Genomic DNA, 24970 nt, shown 5'->3' on the forward strand with positions numbered 1-24970 from the left:
ATGGGGCTCCCCTGCCTGGAACGCCTTTCTGCCCGTTCCTCTTCCTTGGCAGGTTCACTCCAACGCATCCCTCAAGACAGGGGTTAGACTTTCCTCCTGCAGGAAGCCGTCCCTGGGAGCGTTCCTCTGGCTCCAGGAGTACCCAGGACTTAGTGCTTACCACAGCACTTATCACACTGAGTCTTGTTCCAAAGCCCGTCTTTACCTCTGGGCTGCCAAGAGAGCAGGATTAGGTTTGGGGTTTTTCCCTTGCTTTCCCCATTTCTCTTTCATTTGTGTGCACAGCACTCCGGCCGCCCATACTGCATCTATTCTCTTCTCGCACTTCTGACATTTAAAAATGCTTATCACCTGCAAGTTATTTGAACGTTTAGAAGTTCACTGCATTGAAAAATTGGTTTATTTATATGAAAGACCTTTTATAAATGAGTAGCGAAGCATGGGGAGGGGGGAGAAAAAGGGGTAAATATTTTATTTCTATTTTGACATCTACTGATATTTAGATGGAGGTTGGAGAATGAAGTGGGATTATTGTATTTGTTAATCTGTTGGGTTTTCAGCTGAGAGTAATGTCATACCAAGCAAAATTATGATTCTGTTGATAGAGAAGGGGAAAAACTGGATCTAAAGTTCGCCACGGTAGACTATATGGTACCTAAAGAATTGGGTTATATTCAGTTATGCTTTATTCAGTTACTTATTTTGCTGTTTTTATATTTTTAATGAACTTATATAATTACTATTTTCTTCCTTTGTTCGTGCTTTTAAATTGTCTACATGGGATAATTTTTAAAAGTCTGTACCAGTCTTCAAGTTTTCATACCAAAATTGCTACTTTAACGTTTTCCAAATTATAAATATGCTGCCAAATTATTCTTTAGGATTAATATTTTCTATTTAAAAATGACTTGGGCATGACCTCTACTTATTTTAATTTTATGCTATCCTCTAGAAGCTCTACCTTATTTTTGGCATTTCACATTTACCTTTCTTTCCATGTTCAAGTATGATTTTTCAGGTAAAACTAATGTCAGAATTGAAAAGGAGAGATCATTTTAGGACAAAAGGATGTATTTGTGTGGTAGCAGCCTCAAAGATGGTCCCAGTGGTCCCCACCTCCTGGCATTCGTGCCCTTGTGTAATCTGCTCCCCTTGAGCGGGGGCTGGATGGAGTGACTCACTTTTAATGAGCAGAGCCCCGCAGACGTGATGGGATGTCACTTTTGAGATGAGCGTATGAGAAGACCGTGGCTTTCATCTTGGGCACCTGCTCCCTCCCTCTCTCTTAGGTTGCTGGCCCTGGGGGAAGCCAGCTGCAGTTACTGAGGCAACCCTATGAAGAGGCCCACGTGACAAAGCCTGACAACAACCTCACAAGTGATCCTGGAAACAGACCCTCTGCCAGCGGGGCCTCCCGGTGAGGGTGCAGCCCTGACTGACAGCTTGGCTGCAACCCCATGAGAAACCCTGAGCCAGAGGCACCCAGCTAAGTTGCTCCTGGATCCCTGAACCACAGTAATGACAAGATAACACATATTTGTTGCTTTAAGCCGCGAAGTGTTGGGATAATTTGTTGTACAGCAATAAATAATTAACACAAGTTGTACTTCACTTTGGGGATGGGACTGACACTTCTGGATAGCCATTTCTCAAAAAAGCCACCCAGCGAGAGGGTTAAGAGGAGGCCCTAAGATTTAAGAATAGAAATAGAGAGCGCTTACCCCTCTCTCCTTCCACCGTTCCACAAGCAGCCCCTGCATGAGGCAGAGCCCAGGGGCCTAGGCTGTCAGTGCCAGGCCTTCCTCTGCCACAGCAGTCAGGTTGCTGGGCCTCCCTGGACACAGGCTGGAGAGGTGCTGGGCAGTGAGGTGGCGTCCGGGAAGGGGAAAAATCGGAGGTTGATCCCAGAAGCCTGAGAATGGCTGCCAGGACAAGGCATCTGAGCTGGAGGATTTGTGTTTTTGGAAGTGGGGGCCCCTGTAAGTTTGGGAGGAGTATGAGAGACACCCACACCAGAGAGGTTGCTAACCTTGCTCTAAGCTTTCCACACATTAATAAAGAAAACTTTCAGACCCATCCTGGCTATGGCTAAGGCTGAACCCTGAGCTAAGGGCCTGGATACGGAGTAGAGCAAGAGCTGAGGAAGGCGTGGCCTCAACCAGGCCTCCTAAGAGGACTAAGAACCCCATACACCCCACAACAGTGAAGCTTCATCCCCTGGAATTTGCAGATGTGATGGTTAACTTTATGTGCCAACTTGGCTAGATTATGGTGACCAGTTGTTTAGTCAAACACTAGTCTAGAAGTTGCTGTAAATGTATTTTTAGGATGGGATTAACATGTACAATCACTTGACTTCTTTTTTTTCTTTTATCTTTTGGCCACGCCACGTGGCATGGGGGATCTTAGTTCCCTGACCAGGGATGGAACCCGCGGCCCCTGCATTGGAAGCGTGGAGTCTTAACCGCTGGACTGCCAGGGAAGTCCCACAATCAGCTGACTTTAAGTAAAGGAAATTACCCTCCATAATGTGGGTGGTTCTCATGCAATCAGTTGAAGGCCTGAAAAGCAAAGACTGAGGCTTCCCGAAGAAGAAGGAATTTGGTCTCCAGATTGCAACACAGTAGTTCTGCCTGATTTTCTAGGTTTTGGACTCAAAAAACTGCCACATCTATTCCTACCTGCATCTCACCTATCCTACAGATTTGGGACTTGCCAGCCCCCAAAATCATAGAGCCAATTTCTTACCATAAACACATACCCCTCTCTCTCTCTGCCTCCATGAGATAATAGAAAATATATACAGCCGTCCCTAGGTATTCACAGGGGATTAATTCCGGGACTGGTCTTGGATACCAAAATCTGCGGATGCTCAAGTCCCATCGTCAGCTCTTCCTATCTGCAGTTTCCCTTCCACGGATTCAACCAACCATGGACCGTGCAGTACTGTGTTATTTATTGAAAAAAACCTGAGCATAAGTGGACCGTGCAGTTCAAATCCATGTTGTTCAAGGGTCAACTTGGTCTCTGCACCTGGCTCCTGGCACAGAGCTCCTGAAACCTTGTCATTTCTTAAGTGACAAGAGCACTAGAAGCATCTCTTGTGCTAACATTTGTCTTTGACCCCATCCCTGACACGGGGCTCCTAAAACCCTTGTAAATTCCTAAGCGATTAAAAACACAAGGAGCATCTTTTGTTCTAACGAGGTCGCTGTCAGTGGGCTGCTGGATGGGGGCTGGTCACCAGAAAGACCAAGCCGCGATTAGAAGCTTGGAGTTTTCACCAGCACCACCCCCAACACACATATACACGCTTCTCTAGAGAGGGGAGAGGGGCTAGAAATGGAGTTAATAATTGATCATGTGTGATGAAGCTGCTATAAAAATCCCCAAAGAATGGGGTTGGAAAGCTTCCAGGTGGGTGAACATAGCCACATACCAGGAGAGTGATGCCCCCCAACTCCACGGGGACAGAAGTTCCTGCTCTCGGGACCTTTGCAGACCTTGCCCTAGGTATCTCTTCATCTGTCTTGATCATAATCCTTTAATAAGCTAATAAACATAAATAAGTGTTTCCCTGCTGCTCTAGCAAATTAATGGAATCTGGGGGGGCGTGGGTCGTGGGAACGGGGGGGTTGTGGGAACCCCGGATGCACAGCCTCGGTCAGAAGCATAGGTGACAACCTGGACTTGTGATTGGCAGCTGAAGTGGGTGGGGGCAGCTTTATGGGATGGAGCCCTTAACCTGTGGGATCTGATGCTCTCTCCAGGTAGTGTCAGAATTGAGTTACATTGTAGGACACTCAGCTGGTGCCACAGAATTGCTTGCTGTGGGGAGAAATCTGGTGACCAGCAGTGTCAAGTGAAGTGTTCCGTGTGAAAGTAAGGAGAAAGGCATGGAGGAGAACCGTAGGTTTTTACAATTTCTTCTCCCTCCCTTCCCCCTCCCCCTCCCCCTCTCCAGGCAGGGCATCAGATGAGTTAAAGAACACTGGGAAAGCTGGAGAGGGTCACAAACTGGAGGCAAACTTGCCATCAGCCTGCTCTCTCTGACCCACCTCTAGTCCCACCCACAGTGTGCCCTGACTTCCGTGCTCATGTTCCTGTAGGTAAATCCATGGTGAGGCTTCCACAGGAACCTCTGTCTGCGGCCCAGGTTCTCAGGATTCTCATTTAAAAAGCAATACTAGCTACTCCAGGTACTTGCTCTTGTTCTGTGCTTCCAGAGCATCAGTGCTTCAGGAATCTGTTGACTACACTGTGGAATACCCAAGGGTGACAGAGCTTTCCATGCCCCAGGCCCACAGGAGGCTCCACGGCCACCAGCTCATCACTCACCACCAGCCAGCCAGTCCTCAAGAAAAGGACAACCCCAAAAGTGTTGATCATGCAGGACGTGAACACACCATCCCAGGTCCCGAACAGCACTGGCTCCCATATGAACAGCTGGATCTTCCACCAGGGCTGGGGCTGGGCCAGAGCCTCCTGAAAACAGGGCACACAGGAGTCAGCTCAGCAGCAGTGGGGAGGGCTGGAGCGGGGAGGGAACGGAGGTGGGTGCTGGGAGAACTCAGCTTTAAAGCTCTCCTGTTGGGCCATGCCCTGCAGGGCTGTGTGCGTAGCAATTCCTGCGCCATTCGCAGCCCAGACAAGCTGTTCGGCAAACTCGGTTCCCTTTCCTTCCGGCCACTCGGGAGACTGCATTTCCCAGTCTCTTTACAGGCGGTGTGGCCACGTGACTGAGTTCCAGCCACTGGGATGCGGGTGAGCGCAGGATGCTGGGCTCCAGCTCTGACATCGGTCAGGAGCTCCGGGTGACGCCATCCTCCCTTTCAGTCTCTCCCTTCCTGGTGGGAAGAGGAGCTTCCAGCAGTTACTAATCTTTGGAGAACCTTCCTTTACTTACCTTTTTCTCCTCTGGCCCTTCTAACACTTCTGTAATGAATTCTATGTATTAAATTCCCTCTGTTGAAAAAATCTAGGGCAGTTTCTGTGTTCCTGACTGAACACTGGCTGGTACGGTGATCCCTAAGTGCCCTTCCATCCCATACCCCAGGATCCCAAGGCATCATTTGGCAGTCGTCTAGAATCACAGGCTAACAAGTGGTGAAACAGATGCTTTCCTCATTTTTCCAATTCAAAAATAACAAAGGCACTTACAGTACACTCATACAGAAACTCTTCACTAAAAAGACTAAACCTTATGGAAATACTGAAAACGATCTTAAACAAAATCAGTAGCCACTCATACGATGAACTGCACCTGCACAGGTCGAGTAATTAACCTAAATTCAGACATCACTGGACTCTTCCAATGGCCTCAAACTACTGCAGCAGTGATGAAATGATTCTCACCTGGGGGTGGGGAAGGGAGGCACCCAACTAAGACCCACTGTGTGCACTATGTCTAACTGGTGCGCGTATGTGATCTATAACCTCAGGGAGATGGCAGAGAAGTCAAGGGACAGGGGACATCTAAGGTCCAGAGTCAGGGGCAGAGGCCCTGAACAGCTGAGAACAATGGGTACGCTCATGATCTAGGACCAAGGCCAGAGGCCAACTATGCTCAGTCAAAACGAAAGGAGAGGATCCCAGCTTCCCCCCTTGTATCGTACACCTACAGATGAAAAAAGGGCCTCAAGAAATCATCAGGGCCATCAGTGAAGCCACGCAGGACAGATGGGCCGGGGGGCTCCTGACACCAGCTGAAACACCTTTCATCTCTGTATATCTCTGTGCATGTCTTTTGCAAACCACTAATGAGGAATCTCCTGAAAGTCAATAAACATGAGAACAGTGATCTTGGCTAAGAGCAAAGACCCTGCCAACCTATGCTTATTTTTGAACAAATGGTACCAAGGGACTTTGTGGTAAGTAAGATTGTTTTCTAGGATCCTAATCTCAAAACTCAGGACCTGGCCCAACTTCCCGCCTCTGCTTGTGTTCGCTTCCTACCATGGCTTGTTACAGGCCTACTATTTATTAGAAACAGTCATAACAATAGCAACTATCCACAACAAAGAGTAATAATTTAGGGAGTGCTTTCAGCTTCCACATCAATTCCCCACTTTGGTGCTCAGGTCACCCCGGGAGCGAGGCAGGGAGAGGGCCCCTGTCTACAGCCAGCCGAGGAAAGCGAGCCCTGGAGAAGAGACACAACCAGCCTAGGTCCACAGTTGGGGTTTGAATTCCCCAACCCAGACTGTAAAACCTGCACCACAGGTCACAGGCCCTTTTCTCTCCTAAATGTCAATGTTTCAGGTGCAATTTCTAACATCCTGGATTTCGCTTAATTGTGAGTACCTCTGCTTTACCCTTAAAATTCCTGTTGTGATTTTAGAAACTGTATTCCTCTGTCATCACAGCCTTCATATTTCCCCTGTAAAACCTGCTTTGTTTATTTGTTTATTTACCTAATGGGGGTATGAAAAGCTTTTCACTCCCTGGGTCTCACTGGACTAAATCAGCCTTAAAGGTGCTTCACAGATGAATGAAGCCGAAACTTTAGGAGACTCTTTACCCTGAGAATAAAGGTGTAAGTGAAGGTATACATGGTTTGAAATGGGTTTGGTGCCCAAGTCATGACAGTTTATTTCAGGACATTTAGAGGAGTGCGCATATCTTCTCTTGCCAAGTGACACAAGAACACAAGTAAGTCTCCCCAAACCCTGCTCATCTGATACTGGCAAGAAACACCTAAGTTTGACCCAAGGTTGGGGCCCTGATGTTTTGAGAGAGAGAGAGAGAGACATAAGCCAATGAGAGAAAAGGAAGAAGGAACAAAAGCACCAAAAAGGGGAGCTAGGATGAGATGGAGAACCCTAGAATAAAATGACAAATAGATACTCGGGAGACCCCAAGGGACAATTCCCAGCCCCCCCGCAGACATGCTGCCGCCAACATCAATACAGGACGCCAGCCCAGGGCCCATGCTAGTCACCTCTCCCTGGCCCACCACACCCTCCAGCCTCCCCACTTTCAGGACGCCCTCAGCCTTCTGCACTGCCCCAGGGTTGGCCTTGTGGAGAGTACCGGCCTGACAGGCAGCTCAAACCAGCTCCCTTGCATAGTAACTACCATCGGACCGGCTCAATTCTGACACCAGTGCCAGTGGGGGGCAGTTTCTCCTACACCAAGCAATTCTCTGACACCAGTGGGTGTCCCATAGTTCAAGACAACTCCGACACTGCCCGCCCAGAGACAGTGCCATCCCACAGTCAAGGGCTCAGTCCTACCAGACTGCCCCTCAGATGCCAATCCCAAGTCCACGTTGTCACTATGCTTCTGACCCACGGGCTACTGATCAGAGGTTCCCACCACCCCCGTCTTGGGTTCAGTTAATTTGCTAGAGCGGCTCACAGAACTCAGACAAACATTTTACTTACTAGATTACCAGCTTGTTATGAAAGGATATGACTCAGAAGCCACTAGATGAGGGGGTTTAGGGAAAGGTTTGAGGTCCATGCCCTCTCCCAGCGCAGCACTCTCCCACCATCTCCACGTGGTCACCAACCCAGAAGCTCTCCAAACCCTCTTTTTTGGGTTTTTCTGGAGGCTTCATCACATAGGCATGACTGATTAAATCACTGGTCATTGGTGACTGATTTAACCTCCAGCTCCTTTCCCCTACCCTGAAAGTTCCAACCCTCCAATCACATGGCTGGTTCCTCTGTAACCAGCCTCCATCCTAGGTGATTCTAAAAGTCACCTCACTAATATAAACCCAGTGGTGGCTGAAGGCATTTGTTATGAATATCAAGACACCTTATCACTCTTATCACTTAGGAAATTCCAAGGGTTTTAGGAGCTCTGTGCCAAATATCTATTTATTATAAATCACAGTATCACAACTGGCTACTCCCCAACCCTACTCTCTGTCTGTCCGGCCAGCTCTCTCCGATCCCCTTCAGCTCTTGCGCAGATAGGCTGCGGGCAGAGCCATGTCTGCAGCATAAGCAGACATCCAATAGGAGGACAGAATATCAGCTTCTCCCCGCCACTCAAGGGATCGCATGCCAAACCCCCTCCTTTATGGGAGGGTAAGGAAGCTCATCTCGTCTCATATATGCCCTCCCACAAAGGCCGTGGCTCACAGACTCTCCCTTTGTGCCTCTCCCTAGTCATTTCTGTTGCCCAGGGAGAGGGAGGTGGAATAGCTGGGGTGACAGGGGGTGATAGTTGGGCCAGTTCTGGGCTATCTTGTGCTTGGTACCAACTGTTGATAACTCTCTTAGAACCTCATTGTCTTCAGATTTGGGCCCCAGTCATCAACTCCAAAATAACAAGAGTCTCATTCAACACTCTACGACACAGACATGACAGGTTGCGGGGAAAGGCAGGTGGCAGTAGGATGTGTGCTGTGCCCAGTATGGAGGCTACTGGGAAGCAGGGGTGGAAACTAAGAAAGAAGAGACAGAAAAGTGAGGGGCAAAGCAATCCCTCAGAAAGGGGACCACAAACATCCTCAAGGGGCAGGTTCCTCTCTTTCCTGAGGACCCTCAGGTTGGCAGGGACAACTTGGCAGGTTCCAGGGCACAGAGACTTGGAGTCTGGCCACAGGTGATTGCACCTGTGCGCTGCTCGTTGCTAGGGCTTTCCTTTCCAACCTCCCAGAACAAGGAGCCAGGCCCTCTAAGCCCAGGACTGCACCCCACACTGGAGACACCACGGCCACCTGGTGGGTGTTTTAGTTCAGAGGTAGAAGTCTTTCTCCCATGAGAATCTTCACACTCGAGCAGGGCATCTAGAAAGACAGGGAAATCACACCTGAAATGTGTCCAGAGTGGGGAACACGTGACTTCCTGCATCCAGCAAGTGGAGTCGAGTAAGACAGAGAAAAGCTCTGCTACAGGCAATGATGCGAGCTCTCACCCAGGAGCCTCTTGTCTCAAACAGCCACCGCCCTCCCACAGGCCACCCTCCAGGCCTTACTGAACACATCTGAAATGTGAGAAAACACCTATTCTCTCTCCTGGCAGCTGGAGGAAAGGAGACTGGTAAGAAACTCTGCTTCTGCCCACTTGGGTCAGGAGCGGATCAGAGCAAGACATAGCCTGCCCCTTCCTCCCAAAGACTGGTTCTACCCTGGAGCACGCACACATGCTCCCGCAGCTTGCTTTCTGAAAGCTAATTATTTCATTATTACTCGCACATCAGAGGATATCCCAAGCTGCTGCTGAACTGTGGCGCGCTGAGCAGCGTGGGTGCCGCGTCCCTTTCCTCTGGCTCTGAACAGGCGCCACAAGCTGCAGCTGGGCGGGGGGCAGCAGGGCTCCACAGGCCAGCAGCCGCCTGCAGTGCCCGCATCCGGTGCAAGTAGCTACACACCTGCCTCGAGGTGGGCTGCGCAGCTCAGATGAGGTGATCATCGTGAAAGTTTTTCTAGTTATAGCGTGAAGCACATCAGGCAGTTTTAAATGGGGGTGAGGATTTCTTCAGGAAAGTTGGGAGGAAAGGGAAGAAGAGAGGTCTTACTGACTGTGCATCTTCTATCTGCCCTGGTACCTCATCCTCATGTTTCAGGTGAATCCTTGCTCTACAGTTCAGCCTGAAATCTGCCTCTCTCCAACCCCTGCCCAGTCCCAGCGCTGGGGCAGCTGGCCCTTCTGTATTGTACTAGGAGTTCGAGAATGGGTGTCCGATGAGCGCTCTGCTACCCTGACTGAAGCTGGTAATGGGAACTGCTCCGCAGGACCCACATGGAGTGGTCAAAGCCTGATTTCCCTGGATTCGAATCTGGGCAGCACGCTTGGTCAGCACTGATTTAGGCACTCCTAGAAACGTGAGATCTTCGTGGCTGTGCGGATCTCTTCTGCACAGAACAGGTGCAAAAGCCAGTGTCTCCGTAACAGTAGTTCCCAGTGCTTGACCTGTGGCTCTTCCATCGTGTGCATCCCGGTCCAAGGCCAGGAATCTCCCAAGGCACAACCTGGTCAAGCAACCACACAGGCCCAGGAGTGGCAAGACCCGCGGACGCTGTGACAGCGCTGATGTTGGTGGGGCCCCTGCCCGAGCTCTGCCTCTCAGAGCTATACAGCAGCTCATTCCCCACAGAGCGGCCACCTCTGTGGTCAGAATGAAGAACCCAAAGACACAATGCTCTGGGCACCTGACAGCACCCCGCAGATCTAAATTCCCACAGCAGCGATGCCATGGCCACCTAAACAAGAGCTTCCCCTTCCCTTCCCAGCCTCCTTGGCAAAAGGACAGAGCCCTCCTGCGAGACTCAGGCTGCCACTAGACAGTCTACCACTAGACAGTCTACCTCAGTTTAACATCAGGAAGAGAAACACAGACCCCAATGCCCTCCCCCAGTAACAGGCAAACCAGCTAAAAATCAACTGCAATCGATTTATTTTTCTAGGTGCTTCAGTGGATCAGACAATACTATACCCATTTGAGGATGCTTATGTACTAAGTACTTTTGACATTTGGAATCACATCAATGTTTTATATACTCAAAATTAAACAAAATCAAATCAAATCGACAGGATGAGAGAGAAAAATTAAAACAGAATGCAAAGAGAAACAAATTAACCTAACTATAATTCTAATGAATAATATAACCACACCGAAGGTGGAAAAAACTGAGCAGAGTTAACTTTTTTTTTTTTTTTTTTTTTTGCGGTACACGGGCCTCTCACCGTTGTGGCCTCTCCCGTTGCGGAGCACAGGCTCCGGACACGCAGGCTCAGCGGCCATGGCTCACAGGCCCAGCCGGTCTGTGGCATGTGGGATCTTCCCGGACCGGGGCATGAACCCGTGATCCCTGCATCGGCAGGCGGACTCTCAACCACTGCGCCACCAGGGAAGCCCCAGAGTTAACTTTTGAACATAGTGCTTTCACTATGTGCTCTCAGTCTAAAGACAAATAACTAACTACAAACTAATAGAAATTCTAGATAGAAAGTTTGTTTTTTACAGGGGTAGGAGTTACCACTCCTGAATCTACTTTCCATGAATTGCAGGACTAAGCAAATAAGTAAATATACCGACTGGGAGTCAAGTTTCTCACTGTTGGAGAAGGCAGTTAAAATTAAGAAAAGAGGAAAGAAGAATGAACCCTAGTGTGATAAATTAGAATTAGAGGTATCAGTTTGAATTTATAGTTTTTAATATATATAGACATATCTATACATATCTATATATCTATATCTATAAATATATATCTGTCTACTTAAAGGGTCTGTAAGTCAAGACACCCCAGTAGCAATGAACATACCTAGCACCCAGATCTTGGTCTCTAAATACCATTTCTCACTTTAAGGAGCCAGAGCTCTTTGGAGAAATAGCTGATTCAGGGCTGGGGCAGAAAAAGTACAAAATAAGCCTACAATATTTTGTGCCAGAAAGTAAGGAAGGGCTCCTAAAAATGATGAGGATGTGTCATAAGGACATAGAAGCCAGACTGAAGGGGCACCCACTAGCCAAATCTGGAACAATTTGAACATCAAAATCAGTAATAATCGCAATAGAATACACATGGAAAAAATAAGAATCTGAGTCCATACAGATATAAGCAAATGAATAAATTAAAGAGGAAGGAGGGAAAATTCTTCTTTATAGAAGACCAAGTAATATATGTAGAAGAAATGATGATGTTAGAAAATCACCATTCTGCAACCATCACAGTAATAACTGAGTCTGCCAAGAATCATCAATGTTTGCTAAAGCTAATGGGTAGAAAACTGATGAGGAACTGGATATTTCCATAGTCTCAAAGTATCCCCAACAAATTATTTATTAGTTACAAAGGGAAAATTAGTAACTTTAGAGTGGATTAACCTAGTGGGCACCACCTTAAATAAGTAACCAAAGTTAACATTACCAATAATGGGACAAGTGGAAACCCTGTACCTCCCTCCTGATATGATGCCTGGAAAAGAACACAATATCATTCTACGGGTTCCTGCCAAAAATGCAAAACCTGAATCTAATCATGAGAGTTCATGTCCCAAACTCAGAAATATTCTACAAAAAAAACTAGCCTGTGTTTTGCAAAAAAATGTCAAGATCACGAAAGACAAAGAAAGGCTAAGGAACCATTCCAAATTAAATGAGACTAGAGCGGTGTGATGACTAAATGCACTGCGTGATGCTGGATTGGCTCCCAGTCCGGGAGAAGAAGCTACAGGATATAAGTGAGATAACCGGCGAAAGTGGACTGTGAAACTGTGGATTAGATAATAGGATTTATCAATGTTAAATGTCTTGATTTTTTTTTTTTTTTTTAGTATTCCATAGTCCAGCCATCCAGGCATGGGCTATGGTTATTTTATTTTATTTTATTTGACCACACCAAGCGGCTTATGGGATCTTAGTTCCCTGACAAGGGGTTGAACCCAGGCCCTTGACCATGAAAGTGTGGAGTCCTACCCACTGGACCAGGGAGTTCCCTAAGGGTCTTGATCTTGATAAATATAATGTGGTTAGGTAAAAGAAAAGTCCTTCTCAGGAAACAGACCATGAAGTATTTATGGATAAGGGGACATGATGTCTACAAATTAGTTCCAAATGGTTCAGGAGAAATATATATGTAATCGAATATAATAGGTATTAAAATATATATTATATATATGGAATAGAAATATATGTATATATATAGAGAGCACACAAATAATAAAGCAAAAGGACAAAATGTTAATAACTGGTAAATCTGAGTCAAGAGTATATGGCGGTCTGTACTGCTGCGACTTTCTACAAGTGTGAAATGTTATCAAAATTTCAAAAGTTTAAAAATAAATAAATAGTAAAGGCAATTTTTATTTTTTAAAAGAAGCCCAGACATATTTAAAGAACAGCTTGTTCACTCTTGTACCTCTAGTGCCTAACATGGAACAGGTACTTACTAAATGTGTTAGTTAAATGAATGAATGAATGAATACAAAGTGCTTTAGAGAGTGACATTAGACACCTCTTTTAAGATAGCAGAATATGCACTTTCCTACCTTCCAAATTACCATGACAATGACAGAAAAGATGTGTTGTTTTTTTTTAAAGTATGAAACTATAGTTATAACTAGAAAGGGAAAAAACCAAGTGCTACTAGCAGATCAGACATTTGGAGAGATTCCTGCAGATGGGCTTGGAGGCACAAAACAAAAGCAAGTGATAGAGCAGCCCAGGGCAGCCAAGAGAAGAGCTGCCTTCCAAGGCACCTGAGAAGTTCCAAGTTCAGAGCCAGCAAATGCTAGGAGAAGACATAGGCCACAGCAATCATTGGGCATAACATTATCTTGGAGGCTTTGTCATGTAGATGGAAGTAACATATATAGCATAAAAGACTGGAGGGCAGGGTTGGTAAACGCGCCTATGTGATTGTCAAGTTCCTGCCTTTTACACTGAAGTGGTACAATATTAACTCTAAACAAACTGAAAATTCTTAAATGTATATTTTTCTTTTTTTTTTTCTCTTTTCTTTTTCCCTTTTTTGCGGTATGTGGGCCTCTCGCTGTTGTGGCCTCTCCCATTGCAGAGCACAGGCTCCGGATGTGCAGGCTCAGCGGCCATGGCTCACGGGCCCAGCCGCTCCGCGGCATGTGGGATCTTCCCGGACCGGGGCACGAACCCGTGTCCCCTGCATCGGCAGGTGGACTCTCAACCACTGCGCCACCAGGGAAGCCCTAAATGTATATTTAATCTCTAGAGCAGCCATTCTCAAACTTTTTGATCTCCAGACCCCTTTACATTCTTAAAAATTACTGAGGATCCCAAAGAGCTTTTGTTTATGCGTGCTACAACTATCAGTATTCACCATATTAGAAACTTAAAGGGAGATATTTTCAAATACTTATTAATCATTTAAACATAATAATAATAAACCCATTATCTGTTAAAATAAGTAACATGTTTGCATGAAAAATAACTACTTTCCCAAACAAAAATATTCAGTGAAAAGAGATGCCTTGTTATACATTCTGCAAATCATTTTAATGTCTGGCTTGATAGAATACAGCTGGATTCCCATATCAACTTCTGCATCCAATCTGTTGTAAAATGTTGTTTTTTAAATACATGAAAACAATTTGGCCTTCCGTACTTCTATAGTTAGAAAAGGAAAGAGTAATTTACTACCACTATTCCATATATGAAAAAAATTCCTGTCACCCAAAAGATAAGAGAATTATACTCAGAAAAAGGTGACATGGGATATAAGAAACAGCAGTAGCTGCATATGAACCAGAAGAATTAAAGGGAACTTGAAAAAAATTAAGACTCTATAGCTCAGAAGCAGCAAAGCCTTAACAACTTATGCTTGTGTTTTCTTCTCCATGAGTCTAATAACATCACTTGGTTATTCAGTTAAACACACACATATACATCTTACTATTGTAAATTTATAGTACTATTTATAGGTGTAAAATTTTTATAACCAACTATAACAAACATGGAAATACTCATTACAATTACAGAAAAATATATAAATTTTATAAACCTTGACAATGTAAAAATAATAATCCAACTAACAAAAAATTCAAAATGAAATGAGAGAAAGGAAGAGAAGGATGAGTAAATGAGAGAAATGAGAGAAGGAAGAGTAAATGTGCCAATGTCCTCTTTTTTCATATCAGGAAGCAATAAGTAAACTGATAATAAATTGATAACTTAGTCTAGAAACTGAGGTATAAATAAGTTATTTAAAGTTATAATGATAACCACTAGGGAAAATGAAACCCGGAAACCAGAAACCATTAGTGACTGTCTCTGGGGAATGGTGGTGAAGGAACAAAGGAAGAAGGCTTTTAATTTTATATAATTCTCTCATTTAAAAAAATTTTTTTACTGCATGCATGTAGTACGTGTATAATAAAAATAGTAATATCTTTTATTTGAAGAAAAATTTACCACTTTATTAGAAGTATTTGAAAAATAAAATGCTGACTTCAAGTTAGTAATTTATTTACAACTCAACTTCATTTTATGCAGCGGATGGATGTGATTTGAATTTTAAATGTACTGGAAATGTACTGGAAATGTACTGGAAATATAGTCTACTTAAAAGTAGTGAAGTCTCTGGTAAAATTAATGTCTGTCCCTAACATTTGTGTATCTTTTTTAAAAATTAGAATTTGCCTTCGCTTTGCGTTGTTGCTGTTTTTTGGTTTTGGGGTTTGTTCATATGTTGGGTTTGTTTGGGTTTTTTTTACTGATAATTGCCTAAAATAAAAAGGGAAAGCTACTCAAAATGAGTCACAGCTTTCTGTTTTAAGTTCTATAAATACTGGGATTCACTTTACAGCAAACTTATCACCTGGACCAGACATAACTATTTTTTTTTTTTTTTTTTTTTTTTTTTTTTTTTTGCAGTACGTGGGCCTCTCACTGTTGTGGCCTCCTCTGCTGCGGAACACAGGCTCCGGACGCGCAGGCCCAGCGGACATGGCACACGGGCTCAGCCACTCCACGGCATGTGCGATCTTCCCGGACCGGGGCACGAACCCGTGTCCCCTGCATCGGCAGACGGACTCCCAACCACTGCACCACCAGGGAAGCCCCAGACATAACTATTTTTGGCTAAATGAGGGTCACTAGGCTACCATGGCCTCAAATTCATCAGTGAGCACCTAAATCCTGTAACTGCTGACAGAGACTGTGGATGTGATTTACAAGCTATCTGCAGATTGGGAAAAGAACATCACAGAATTTTTTACACAGATCAGTGGTTTTTACTTCACTATCTTTTTCTCTTTCATTATACCTATTCATGTAAAGAAGAAAACACTCACACATCAAAACAAAAACAAAAGGAATGTACCCTTCTTTTGAGAAGTGGTAATGACAACAATATCCTACTAGATAGGCATTCAAGCCAGAATAGGTACTACCTCTGGAGACTGCTCATGCCAAGCTATTCTGAAGCACACCACTATCACTACAACCACTAGTCTTTTGATGAAGTTATTAAACTCAGAAGGAAAGAAAACAAATTTTAAGAATCAGATTACATTACTACTTGATAATGATTAATGAGCAAAAAGAGATACTGAATTACACTCAATAAAGTAGGTATATTTCTTTAAATCTTACTACACTTATTTGACATTGTTCTATGAATACACATCTATGTAGTATTTAAACTGTTATCCTGAAGAGATATATTTTGGTCAGAGAAAGAATAAAATGAATGGAAAAATAAGCTAAAATTCAGTTATCCACTCCTATATGAAGCCAGGTTGTTCAACCAGGCCAGACCAGAGTCTAAGCACCACCTAGTGGCCTCTGACTCAAATTACAAGAAAAGTACTGCAGAGACATTAACACAGCATCTAAGATTCTCCTTGCAACCCCAAACTATTAAAAAATGGCAAAGACTGCATTTTTTCTATATCTGACCATGGATGAAATGTACCCTAAGGCAGTAAGAAATTTTTAAGTCATCTAGTCCATTCATTCATAGCTAGGCAGAATGTATTAATCATGCTTTTTCCTTTCTATATCTTATGACATTATGACTCTTAAAAATCTTGCAGGACTCCCCTGGTGTTGCAGTGGTTAAGAATCCGCCAGCCAATGCAGGGGACACAGTTTCAAGTCCTGGTCTGGGAAGATCCCACATGCCGTGGAGCAACTAAGCCTGCGCACCACAACTACTGAGCCTGCACTCTAGAGCCCACGAGCCACAACTACTGAGCCCGTGTGCCACAACTACTGAAGCCCGAGCCCCTAGAGCCCATGCTCCACAGCAAGAGAAGCCACCACTATGAGAAGCCTGTGCACCTCAACGAAGTGTAGTCCCTGCTTGCCACAACTAGAGAAAGCCTGCACACAGCAACGAAGACCCAAACAGCCAAAAATAAATAAATAAAATAAAGTTTTAAAAATTAAAAAAAAGAATCCACCTGCCAATGCAAGGTACATGGGTTTGAGCCCTCGTCTGGGAAGATACCACATGCCGTGGAGAAACTAAGCCCGTGCACCACAACTACTGAGCCAGCGTACCACAAATGCTGAAGCCTGCGCGCCTAGAGCCCATGCTCCGCAACAAGAGAAGCCACTGCAATGAGAAGCCCACGCACCACAATGAAGAGTAGCCCCCGCTCTCTGCAACTAGATAAAGCCTGCATGCAGCAACAAAGACCCAACGCAGCCAAAAATATTAATCAATCAATCAATCTTACGGATCAGGGAAGAGATGAACCTTCCCAGGGCTAACCAGTTCTTATAGATAGGAAACAGCTGGCGAGGAGCATGTCTCTCGTATGCAAACTTACCAATTCTGAGTATATTCCCCAAGCCACCCCCTTTATCTAATTCTCACACAACGAGCCAGTATTTCTCCTGCCCTAAATCATCCCCAGGCCAGGTGCTAGGAAACTAGAGACCATCTCTATAGCCAAAGCCCACCAGAACTATTCAAACCAGCCAGTCCTAAGCTGTTCACTCTGCCCTGCCCTGCCCACCAAAAGTACAACAAAGGCTCTGGCCCAGGCTTTCGCTTCATTCCTGCTTTTGTCTCCTGACCAGAACCTGACACTTCCCCTGTGGCCCTGCATGGCATTCCTCCTTCTCTTGGGAAATGTAAGCAATAATTCTTCTTTCAATGGCACTGATCTCTCTGTGTCCTCACTCAATCACCTCTACAAATGAAGCTCCTGTGGGTACAAGTGAGACAATCCCACCTAATTCATTGCAGTGAAGAATCACTTTCATTCTAGTTTCTAGGGAACCTTCATCCAGAAAATGTCTCCATTCCACTTTTTACAAATATGAAGCATTTTCAGAGCACTGCCATTTTCAGGGTTGACCTCCTAGGCTAAGTGATACACAGGGCTGCAAAGTGGAAAGGGGTGAAGATAACAGAGAAAGAGCAGGAAAGGGCGACAGAGCCCACATGAAAGCTGCAGACTCATCTCAACCCCGAGAGTGGTTTCTGCGCTTTCTTCTCTCCCAGGTTCCAGCACCATAGCCTCTTTTCTTCTGTCACCTCACATAGGTGGTTCTGTCCGGGTACCACTGGTCTTTCACAGTGAAGCTAATAGCTTAAGTCTCCAACACCCTTCACTTGCATTAAGTCCCTCCCAAAGATTACACCTAATTTTGTATTTGTAATTTGTATCCTTTTTACTAAAGAGAATCGCTAAAAACTTTACAAGCTTCATGCCCTATAGAAGCTGGGAGGGTGATAGGGGTCACGGCTCCAGGAATCCCAGATGTGAGCCCTTCTCTTCCACCCAACCACCCTGGACCCCAGTTTCCCTATCTGTACAAGAGGTGCTAATGACAGTCTTGTCCTAGGTTCCCTTTTCTTTTCTCCTCAGATACATTCATTTCTCTATATTCTAACAAGGCAATAAGCTGTTACCTAGCATATGGCTGCCAAGGCTTGCTTTGCATATTGGCTTTTTAAAGATGCTAAAACGGGCCTGAAAAACGCATAGCAAAAATATAAGTCAGTTCGTCACTGTACACTGGCTAATAAGGGCACAGAAAACAAGAGCAAAGCTTGTGCGATGAAGCCTGACACCAATGCTCAAAATTATAACCTAAAGACTGACTGCATTAAGATCAACCAGAGCCGTATTATGGGGTCAGGGGGTCATGGGCTTGGTTCCCACCAGGGTCTGCCACTCTTTGTATGTATCTTTGGGCAAGTCATTAAACATCTCTAGGCTTCTCTTCTGACAAGCTAAGCAAGGGGCCTGGACCAGAGGATCTCTTTTTTCTTTTGAGTTTGACAGTTATTCGCTGCAATAATTTGTACCCCCTCTGTCTCTTAACATGTTCGCTTCCTTCTGCCTCTCTTGCTGTGCCACTCAGCCTCACAACTCGACCAGACTCTCTTTCTTTCCCTTGCCACGCTGAGCTAACCTAGGTTAAGCCACTGAACTGAGGAGGGGAAGACAGGGAAAGAGCAAAGGAGAGCACAGAGAAGGGAAAGGTAAGGCAGCGAGTCTGGCGGAGCGGAGTCCTGGTGCAGGGTCAGAGGCGGCTGGCACCCTGGCTCAACCGTGGACCAGATGCCACAGCTGGGTCTGCATCAGGCTTGTTTCTAGGGTGACTAGCTCAGGCCAGCCAGAAGCTACCCCACAGACTTCCTAGAAGAGGGTCCTCACAGACCCAGTCCTGCTGGAGCTCAAGTCTCCAACCAGATAAAGAAGAAAGAACATGAGTTGCACTAGCTAATCTGAGGCTTTGGGTGACCCATTCTCGGGCCACAGCATGACACTGCTTCCCTTTAACTTTTTCTGGAGACTGTCCAACCCTAAGAGAAGGGAAATAGCACATCAGATTAGTGGGAGGCATCCCTTATTCCATCGTAATTAAGAGGTTTCAGTTTTAATATCTGCAGCACTAGCTGGAGATCCAGGCAAGAACAGGCACTCAATAAATACCTGGTACACTGAGCTGACTTTTCCCCATTTCCCACACTAAGAGCGCTGGATCCTGCTGGACTTCAGACCTCGCACAGATGTCTACTTTCCATCTCTCCCTGTCTCCAGCTACCTGCTTTCTCCTGCCAGCTGCATCTTCCTGACACACCGTGTCTGTCACAGTCCTCTCTGTCCAGCGACTGAGGGAGATGCGCATGGAATCGAAGGTCATCAGCCTTCCATTCACCTCCCTCTGGCACCAGCTGCTCCTTGGCTTTCCAGCCCCGTGTTTCACAAACAGCCTACTCGACTGGGTTTCAGTGTGAAACCTGCTTCATCCAATCACTGAACATGCACTGCGTTTAGTGCTCACAATGGGGCAGGCACTGGGCCAGATCCTTCTGCATATGGCATAAGAACCCTGAAAATCAGGTCCGCTCACCCCGTCTCGCAGTTGTAGAAGCAGACTGCAAGCCCAAGAGTAACTTGCCCAAGGGCCCAGCACATCTAGTGGCACAGTCAGAATTCGGAACCCAGGTTTCCAGGTTCAAGTCCACCACCCAACCACACTGCACATCAATGAAGTGCCTGGGGACAGAGGCTCCCGGAACAAGACTCGTACGTCCACAGTTCAACAGGCCCGCAAATACACACACACACACATACACATTCCCAAACCAGTCCAGACCCAGCTAGGCCTAGAAAGCACCCCATCTTCCTCAATGGACTGCTCACCCCACATTGTCCATAGCGTCTTGCACAATGTACCACACTCTGGTTCTGGCCGAGGGAATCACTCCGGACTTGGGACTCCTGCCTTAGGTGTTTTACCTGACCTTGCTGTGCTGAGTCATGCGTTCATGTGCCAACTGAACCCTCTGATCATCCATATCACTACCTCGTGGACCAAACACATACTCCCCGCATCAGTTTTATTATTAGCCAACATTTACAGACTGCTTCCTACGAACTGAGTGCTATACTAAACATTTACATGAATTATCTCTGTTAATCTTCATAATTCTCTAAGGTACTTTCTACTACTGTAGTCGTTTCATAGGTGAGAATACGAAGGCTTAGCCAGGTGAAGTAACTTGCCCAGAGTCACAAAGGGTTAGAGCCAGTACTTGAACCCAGGCAGCACCATCAACTCTCAGATCTACAGCCTCTTCTCACTTGGTCTCCTTGACCAACACACACACACACACACACACACACACACACACACACACACACACACACACAGCTACCCCATCTGGTCCTGAGATGAGTAAAGCCAAACCAAGAATCCATTCATTGGGCTTCCCTGGTGGCGCAGTGGTTGAGAGTCCGCCTGCCGATGCAGGGGATACGGGTTCGTGCCCCGGTCCGGGAAGATCCCACATGCCGCAGAGCAGCTGGGCCCGTGAGCCATGGCCGCTGAGCCTGCGCGTCCAGAGCCTGTGCTCCTCAACGGGAGAGGCCACAACAGTGAGAGGCTCACGTACCGCAAAAAAAAAAGAATCCATTCATTCACCCCTCCACCTAACTCACAAGCATCCCCACTCTTGCCAAATCTCCTGAGAGCTACTTTCCAGTCACAGTGATCAAGAGCAGAGCAGATCTGAACTGAAGGGTTTAGGGTAACACCCGCCCCTCCACTCCCAGCCTATCTTCCCACTGGGCACCGTGGACTTCAGGCCTCAAAGCTCTTAGCAGAATTCCTGCCTTCCAGACCTGGAGTAAAGGGAGAAAAAGCTCATGGGAAACTTCTAGAGGGCCAGACACTTCAAACATATCAGCCATCCAGCCTGCTCTCTGTTCCCATACAGGCTTTGCTCGGACCACTGGGGCAGGAGGCATAAAGCAGAAAGGATTAAAACCCGGACCTTGGCAACAAGTATGCCTGGGTTCAAAGTACCCCCATTTTTCATCTGTCAACCAAAATCATCATATCTACTTCAGAATGCTGTTGTGAAGACAATGCATAGTAAGTGTTCAGCCCATAATAAGTTGGTAGTTATTATCATTTTCTTACCCTCTCAGCCTCAGGGATGTGCTTCCCAACTTTACCACTGATACTTCAAGATGTAATACAAACAGCAGCTCCCCCAATCCCTAACCAGGTGAATTCCGTTAAGTAGAGCCAGCACTGATTGAGCATCTTCCATATGCTGAGCACTAATGGCAGGGACTGAGGACACAAAAATGAATAAGACATGCCCCTGAACTTCAGGAGTTCACAGCCTCAAGGAAGACAGGAAAGAAACAGCTGACTTCAATGCCACACCGCAAGTGCAGTGACAGGGCATGCTGCCAGAGGGAGCAGGGGAAGCCAGGCAGATCACAGGGGACTGTGGGGGCCAGGGCAAGGAGTCAGAACTGAATTCTAAAGGCAGTGAGAAGCCACTGAAAAGCTTTAAGCAGAGGAGGCAAATGCACAGACTTATGCTTTAAAAAGGGATCACTTTAGAAGAGATGTGAGGAAAGAAGTTAGGAAGGTATGAACAATTCAATTAAGAAGTAATACCTTGGACAAGACAGTGCAAGGGAGACAAAGGGATAGATTTCAAAGATGTCTAGATAATGAACAGCAAAGGCCATGACATTTAACACTGTCTAATCCCTCAATGTTCAGAGATTGAGGGAGAGGGAGATGGAGAGGAAGGTGACGCATAGGCCTTTACATCCATCATTTTAAAAATCAACTCTCGGGACTTCCCTGGCTGTCCAGTGGTTAAGACTCTGCGCTTCCACTGCAGGGGGCATGGGTTTGATTCCTGGTCAGGGAACTAAGATCCTACGTGCCGCACGGTGTGGCCAAAATAAATAAATGTTTTTAAAATAAAAATCAACTGTCTCTTAAGGCACTCATAGCAATTTAGCCTGCACTAACATTTACTGACCACTTGACTGCCAGACACTGCCTTAGGTACCTGGAGGGTTCCAGTGGCAAATCAGCTGAGAGAGAAGTATCAGCAAAGACCAGCATAGGGAAAAGACACAAGCACAGAGCCCGGGGAATGGTGACCTTCGTCTAGAAGGTGGGGTAAAAGGAGTAAGATGCAGGGGACCAGGCTTGAAACTCAGGCTGGGTCAGACTGTGCAGGGCCTAGCCTAAGGAGTTTGAACTCTGAGTGGTGGACACGGGGAGCCATTGAAGGTTTTAAACAGAAAGAGGATCACAGCTGAGCCTTAACAGATTCCTCTCACAGAGATGAAACAAGCGCTCTCTTTTTGGAATCCCTGGAGATAAGGGCCTCACGTTTTCCATCTGGTAACCCTTTTCATGCCTAACACAGTACCCATTATTTAGGAAGTAGTCCACAAATACACGTTAGGGCCATAAACACTCACGTACAGTCTTGCAAACCCAAAGAAAACGCATTGCCAGTATGATGCGAGACTGGTCAAGCTAAATAAATTTTTTAAATAAAGTAAATAAATCAAGGTTCTCTAAGGGTCCTTGACCACATTCAAAACTTGGCCACCGGCCTTTTCATTCAGGAGCAAACAGCTCTGGGCAAGAGTTCTGAAATATCTCTGAGGAGCTATTCCGGACCTCTAGTCACTCGTTTCTAAGCAGATTGAATACTTCAGGGGCTGGATATATAAGGAGCTCAATACAGGATGGAGGATACAGCTCTGAGCCTGCCAGGGCGAAGGGGAGCAGTACCTTTTGCTAAGCACTTGCCACTTGCCAGCCACCATGCTGCATTTTTCGTGTGTACCCGTGTACATGAAGAGGGGGTAACTAGCCAGTTTGGATTCCCCCACCAACCCTGAACCCCATCTGCCTCACTAGCCTCTGCCCTTTGGCTCAGGCCTCCTGGGTGTTGGACCTTGCTCTCTTGCTACTGTGTGAGGCTATGAGTTGATTCTCTCTCCTTCTGGGGGGGCTCATTCCCCCCTGTTATAATGCCAGAAAACCCTCCTACCCCTCTCTATAAAGATGAGAGAAATCCAAGGGACAGTAAAAACCTCATGGTTGAGTGATCGTTACAGAGCAAAGACCCTGGGTGCAAGTAGCCTCCTGATAAATGCCTAAGTATGGTTGGTTGGTTTGTTTTTAAGGGGCAGCCACTTCAATTCCATACCTGCATTGAATATTTACTAAAGCTAATGATCAGCAGGGAGAGGATAAAGAAAGAAAAAACAAAACCTGCAGATATCACAGAACCCAGAAATCTATTTGGCTTCAGCATATATGAGTTTTTCAGAAATAGAATTACCTTCTTACATTGGTTTGATTCAGTATTAACAGGAGTTCATATTATCTGAGTCCTCACTCTGTTCATGGAAAACCTCCGTGGGTGGGACAGGGTGGGAAGAGGAGTGTCCAGGATTCAAAATCCACTACAAATACCAAAGAAGATTTTTTGCGCACAGATGGTTAGGAATTGGCTGTAACGTTTTCTCGATTAAGCTGGCATACCAAAATAAACTTCTGAGATCATTACTTTTAAAATAGTGCACTGTGATGTTTCCATTCAGCTTCCTGCCTGGTGACCTTTGCTCATGACCCCCACACCGCCCAGGCCTACCTGCTGGGCTGCGTCATGGAAGAGTTCCTGCACTTGAGACATCTGGGCCATTCTCCGGAAATGGGGGTCCTGGTAGTCTGGGTGGGGAGACCCCTCTGGAAGGTAAACAGGATTCTGGGTCAGGCTGGAGGCTCCTCCTTCCCTGGATCCTTATGGCCCATCCTTCCTCTATACCAGATAAGGCCCTGGCTGAGGGAGGGACCTTGTTCTGCCTCATCTGGAAACACCTCCTTCCCTCTTTGGTACCCAGATAGATCCCACTCATTCTTCAGAGCCTCCCTGTGCTCAAATGTTGCTGTTCTTTGAAAGCCACAGCTGCCTGCAGCTCTCTGTTTCTCCCTGAGCTCCTTCAATACGGGGGTCGGAACCAACTGCCCAGCTGCCCAGCCCTTGAGGACAGTTTTACACTCCTCTCCATCCTTGTGAACCCCTTTGTCCAGAGCAAGGGCACCATCGGCTCACTAGGACCAGCTGCAGGTGGTGAAAGACTTACCGAGACCCGCTCCGGAGCCGCAGCACCGACCCTTCGCGTCTGAGTCAGCGCTGGGACCCGCGTCCCTCAGGCACCCCTACTTACGGGAACCCCATACAGCACAGCGCACGCCCCCTCCAGCCTCGGCCCCGCCCTTACCGAGTTCTCAGGAACCCCTGGGGTCGGCGGGAGGCTCGTGTGCCAGTGGCCGTGTGTAGACGCGCCAGGGGACAGCGAGGGGGTCTACCTGAGCAGGCGGGCAAAGGTGACCCAAGCCGGCCCCCTGACTACAGGACAGAGCTCCACGGGGAGAGGAGCCGCCCCGAGACCACCCTACACACTGCCCACCCACCAGCCGCGCGGCGTCCGCCCTCGCCGGTTCCCGGGACGCCCGCTCCTAGCGCTGGGCCCGCCCAGTCCCCGCCCCGCCGCCACGTGGCTAACCAGGTGTGCGCGGCGCGGGTCCCAGCTGTCTCGCTGACGAGGCATGCCGCCCGGGCTCGAGCACCTGGGCCACGACTCTCGGGTCCAGGTGGAGAAGGACGGGGCTGCAGACACTTCCCCTCCCCAAGGGTGGTGCCTGCGCACCCGCCGCCGCCCAGGAGGGCTCCCAGAAGAAGGGAACAGCAATCTTAACACGGGTGGGGAGGGACTGGGCGGGGGGG

General features: G+C 46.7%; 1 protein-coding gene across 1 annotated transcript in view; it reads right to left on the minus strand.

The window, feature by feature from the left end:
* SLC12A8 (solute carrier family 12 member 8) overlaps positions 1–24794 on the minus strand; it is a 132794-nt gene extending 108000 nt beyond the window's left edge. The window contains 3 exon segments of the mRNA XM_024754763.1: positions 4407–4485; positions 23834–23928; positions 24750–24794. Coding sequence (XP_024610531.1) covers positions 4407–4485; positions 23834–23928; positions 24750–24794 — 219 coding nt within the window.
* Positions 24795–24970: the final 176 nt, after the last annotated feature.

The sequence above is a fragment of the Neophocaena asiaeorientalis genome, unplaced genomic scaffold (assembly GCF_003031525.2).
Source record: "Neophocaena asiaeorientalis asiaeorientalis breed wild unplaced genomic scaffold, Neophocaena_asiaeorientalis_V1.1 scaffold423, whole genome shotgun sequence".
Lineage (NCBI taxonomy): Eukaryota > Metazoa > Chordata > Mammalia > Artiodactyla > Phocoenidae > Neophocaena > Neophocaena asiaeorientalis.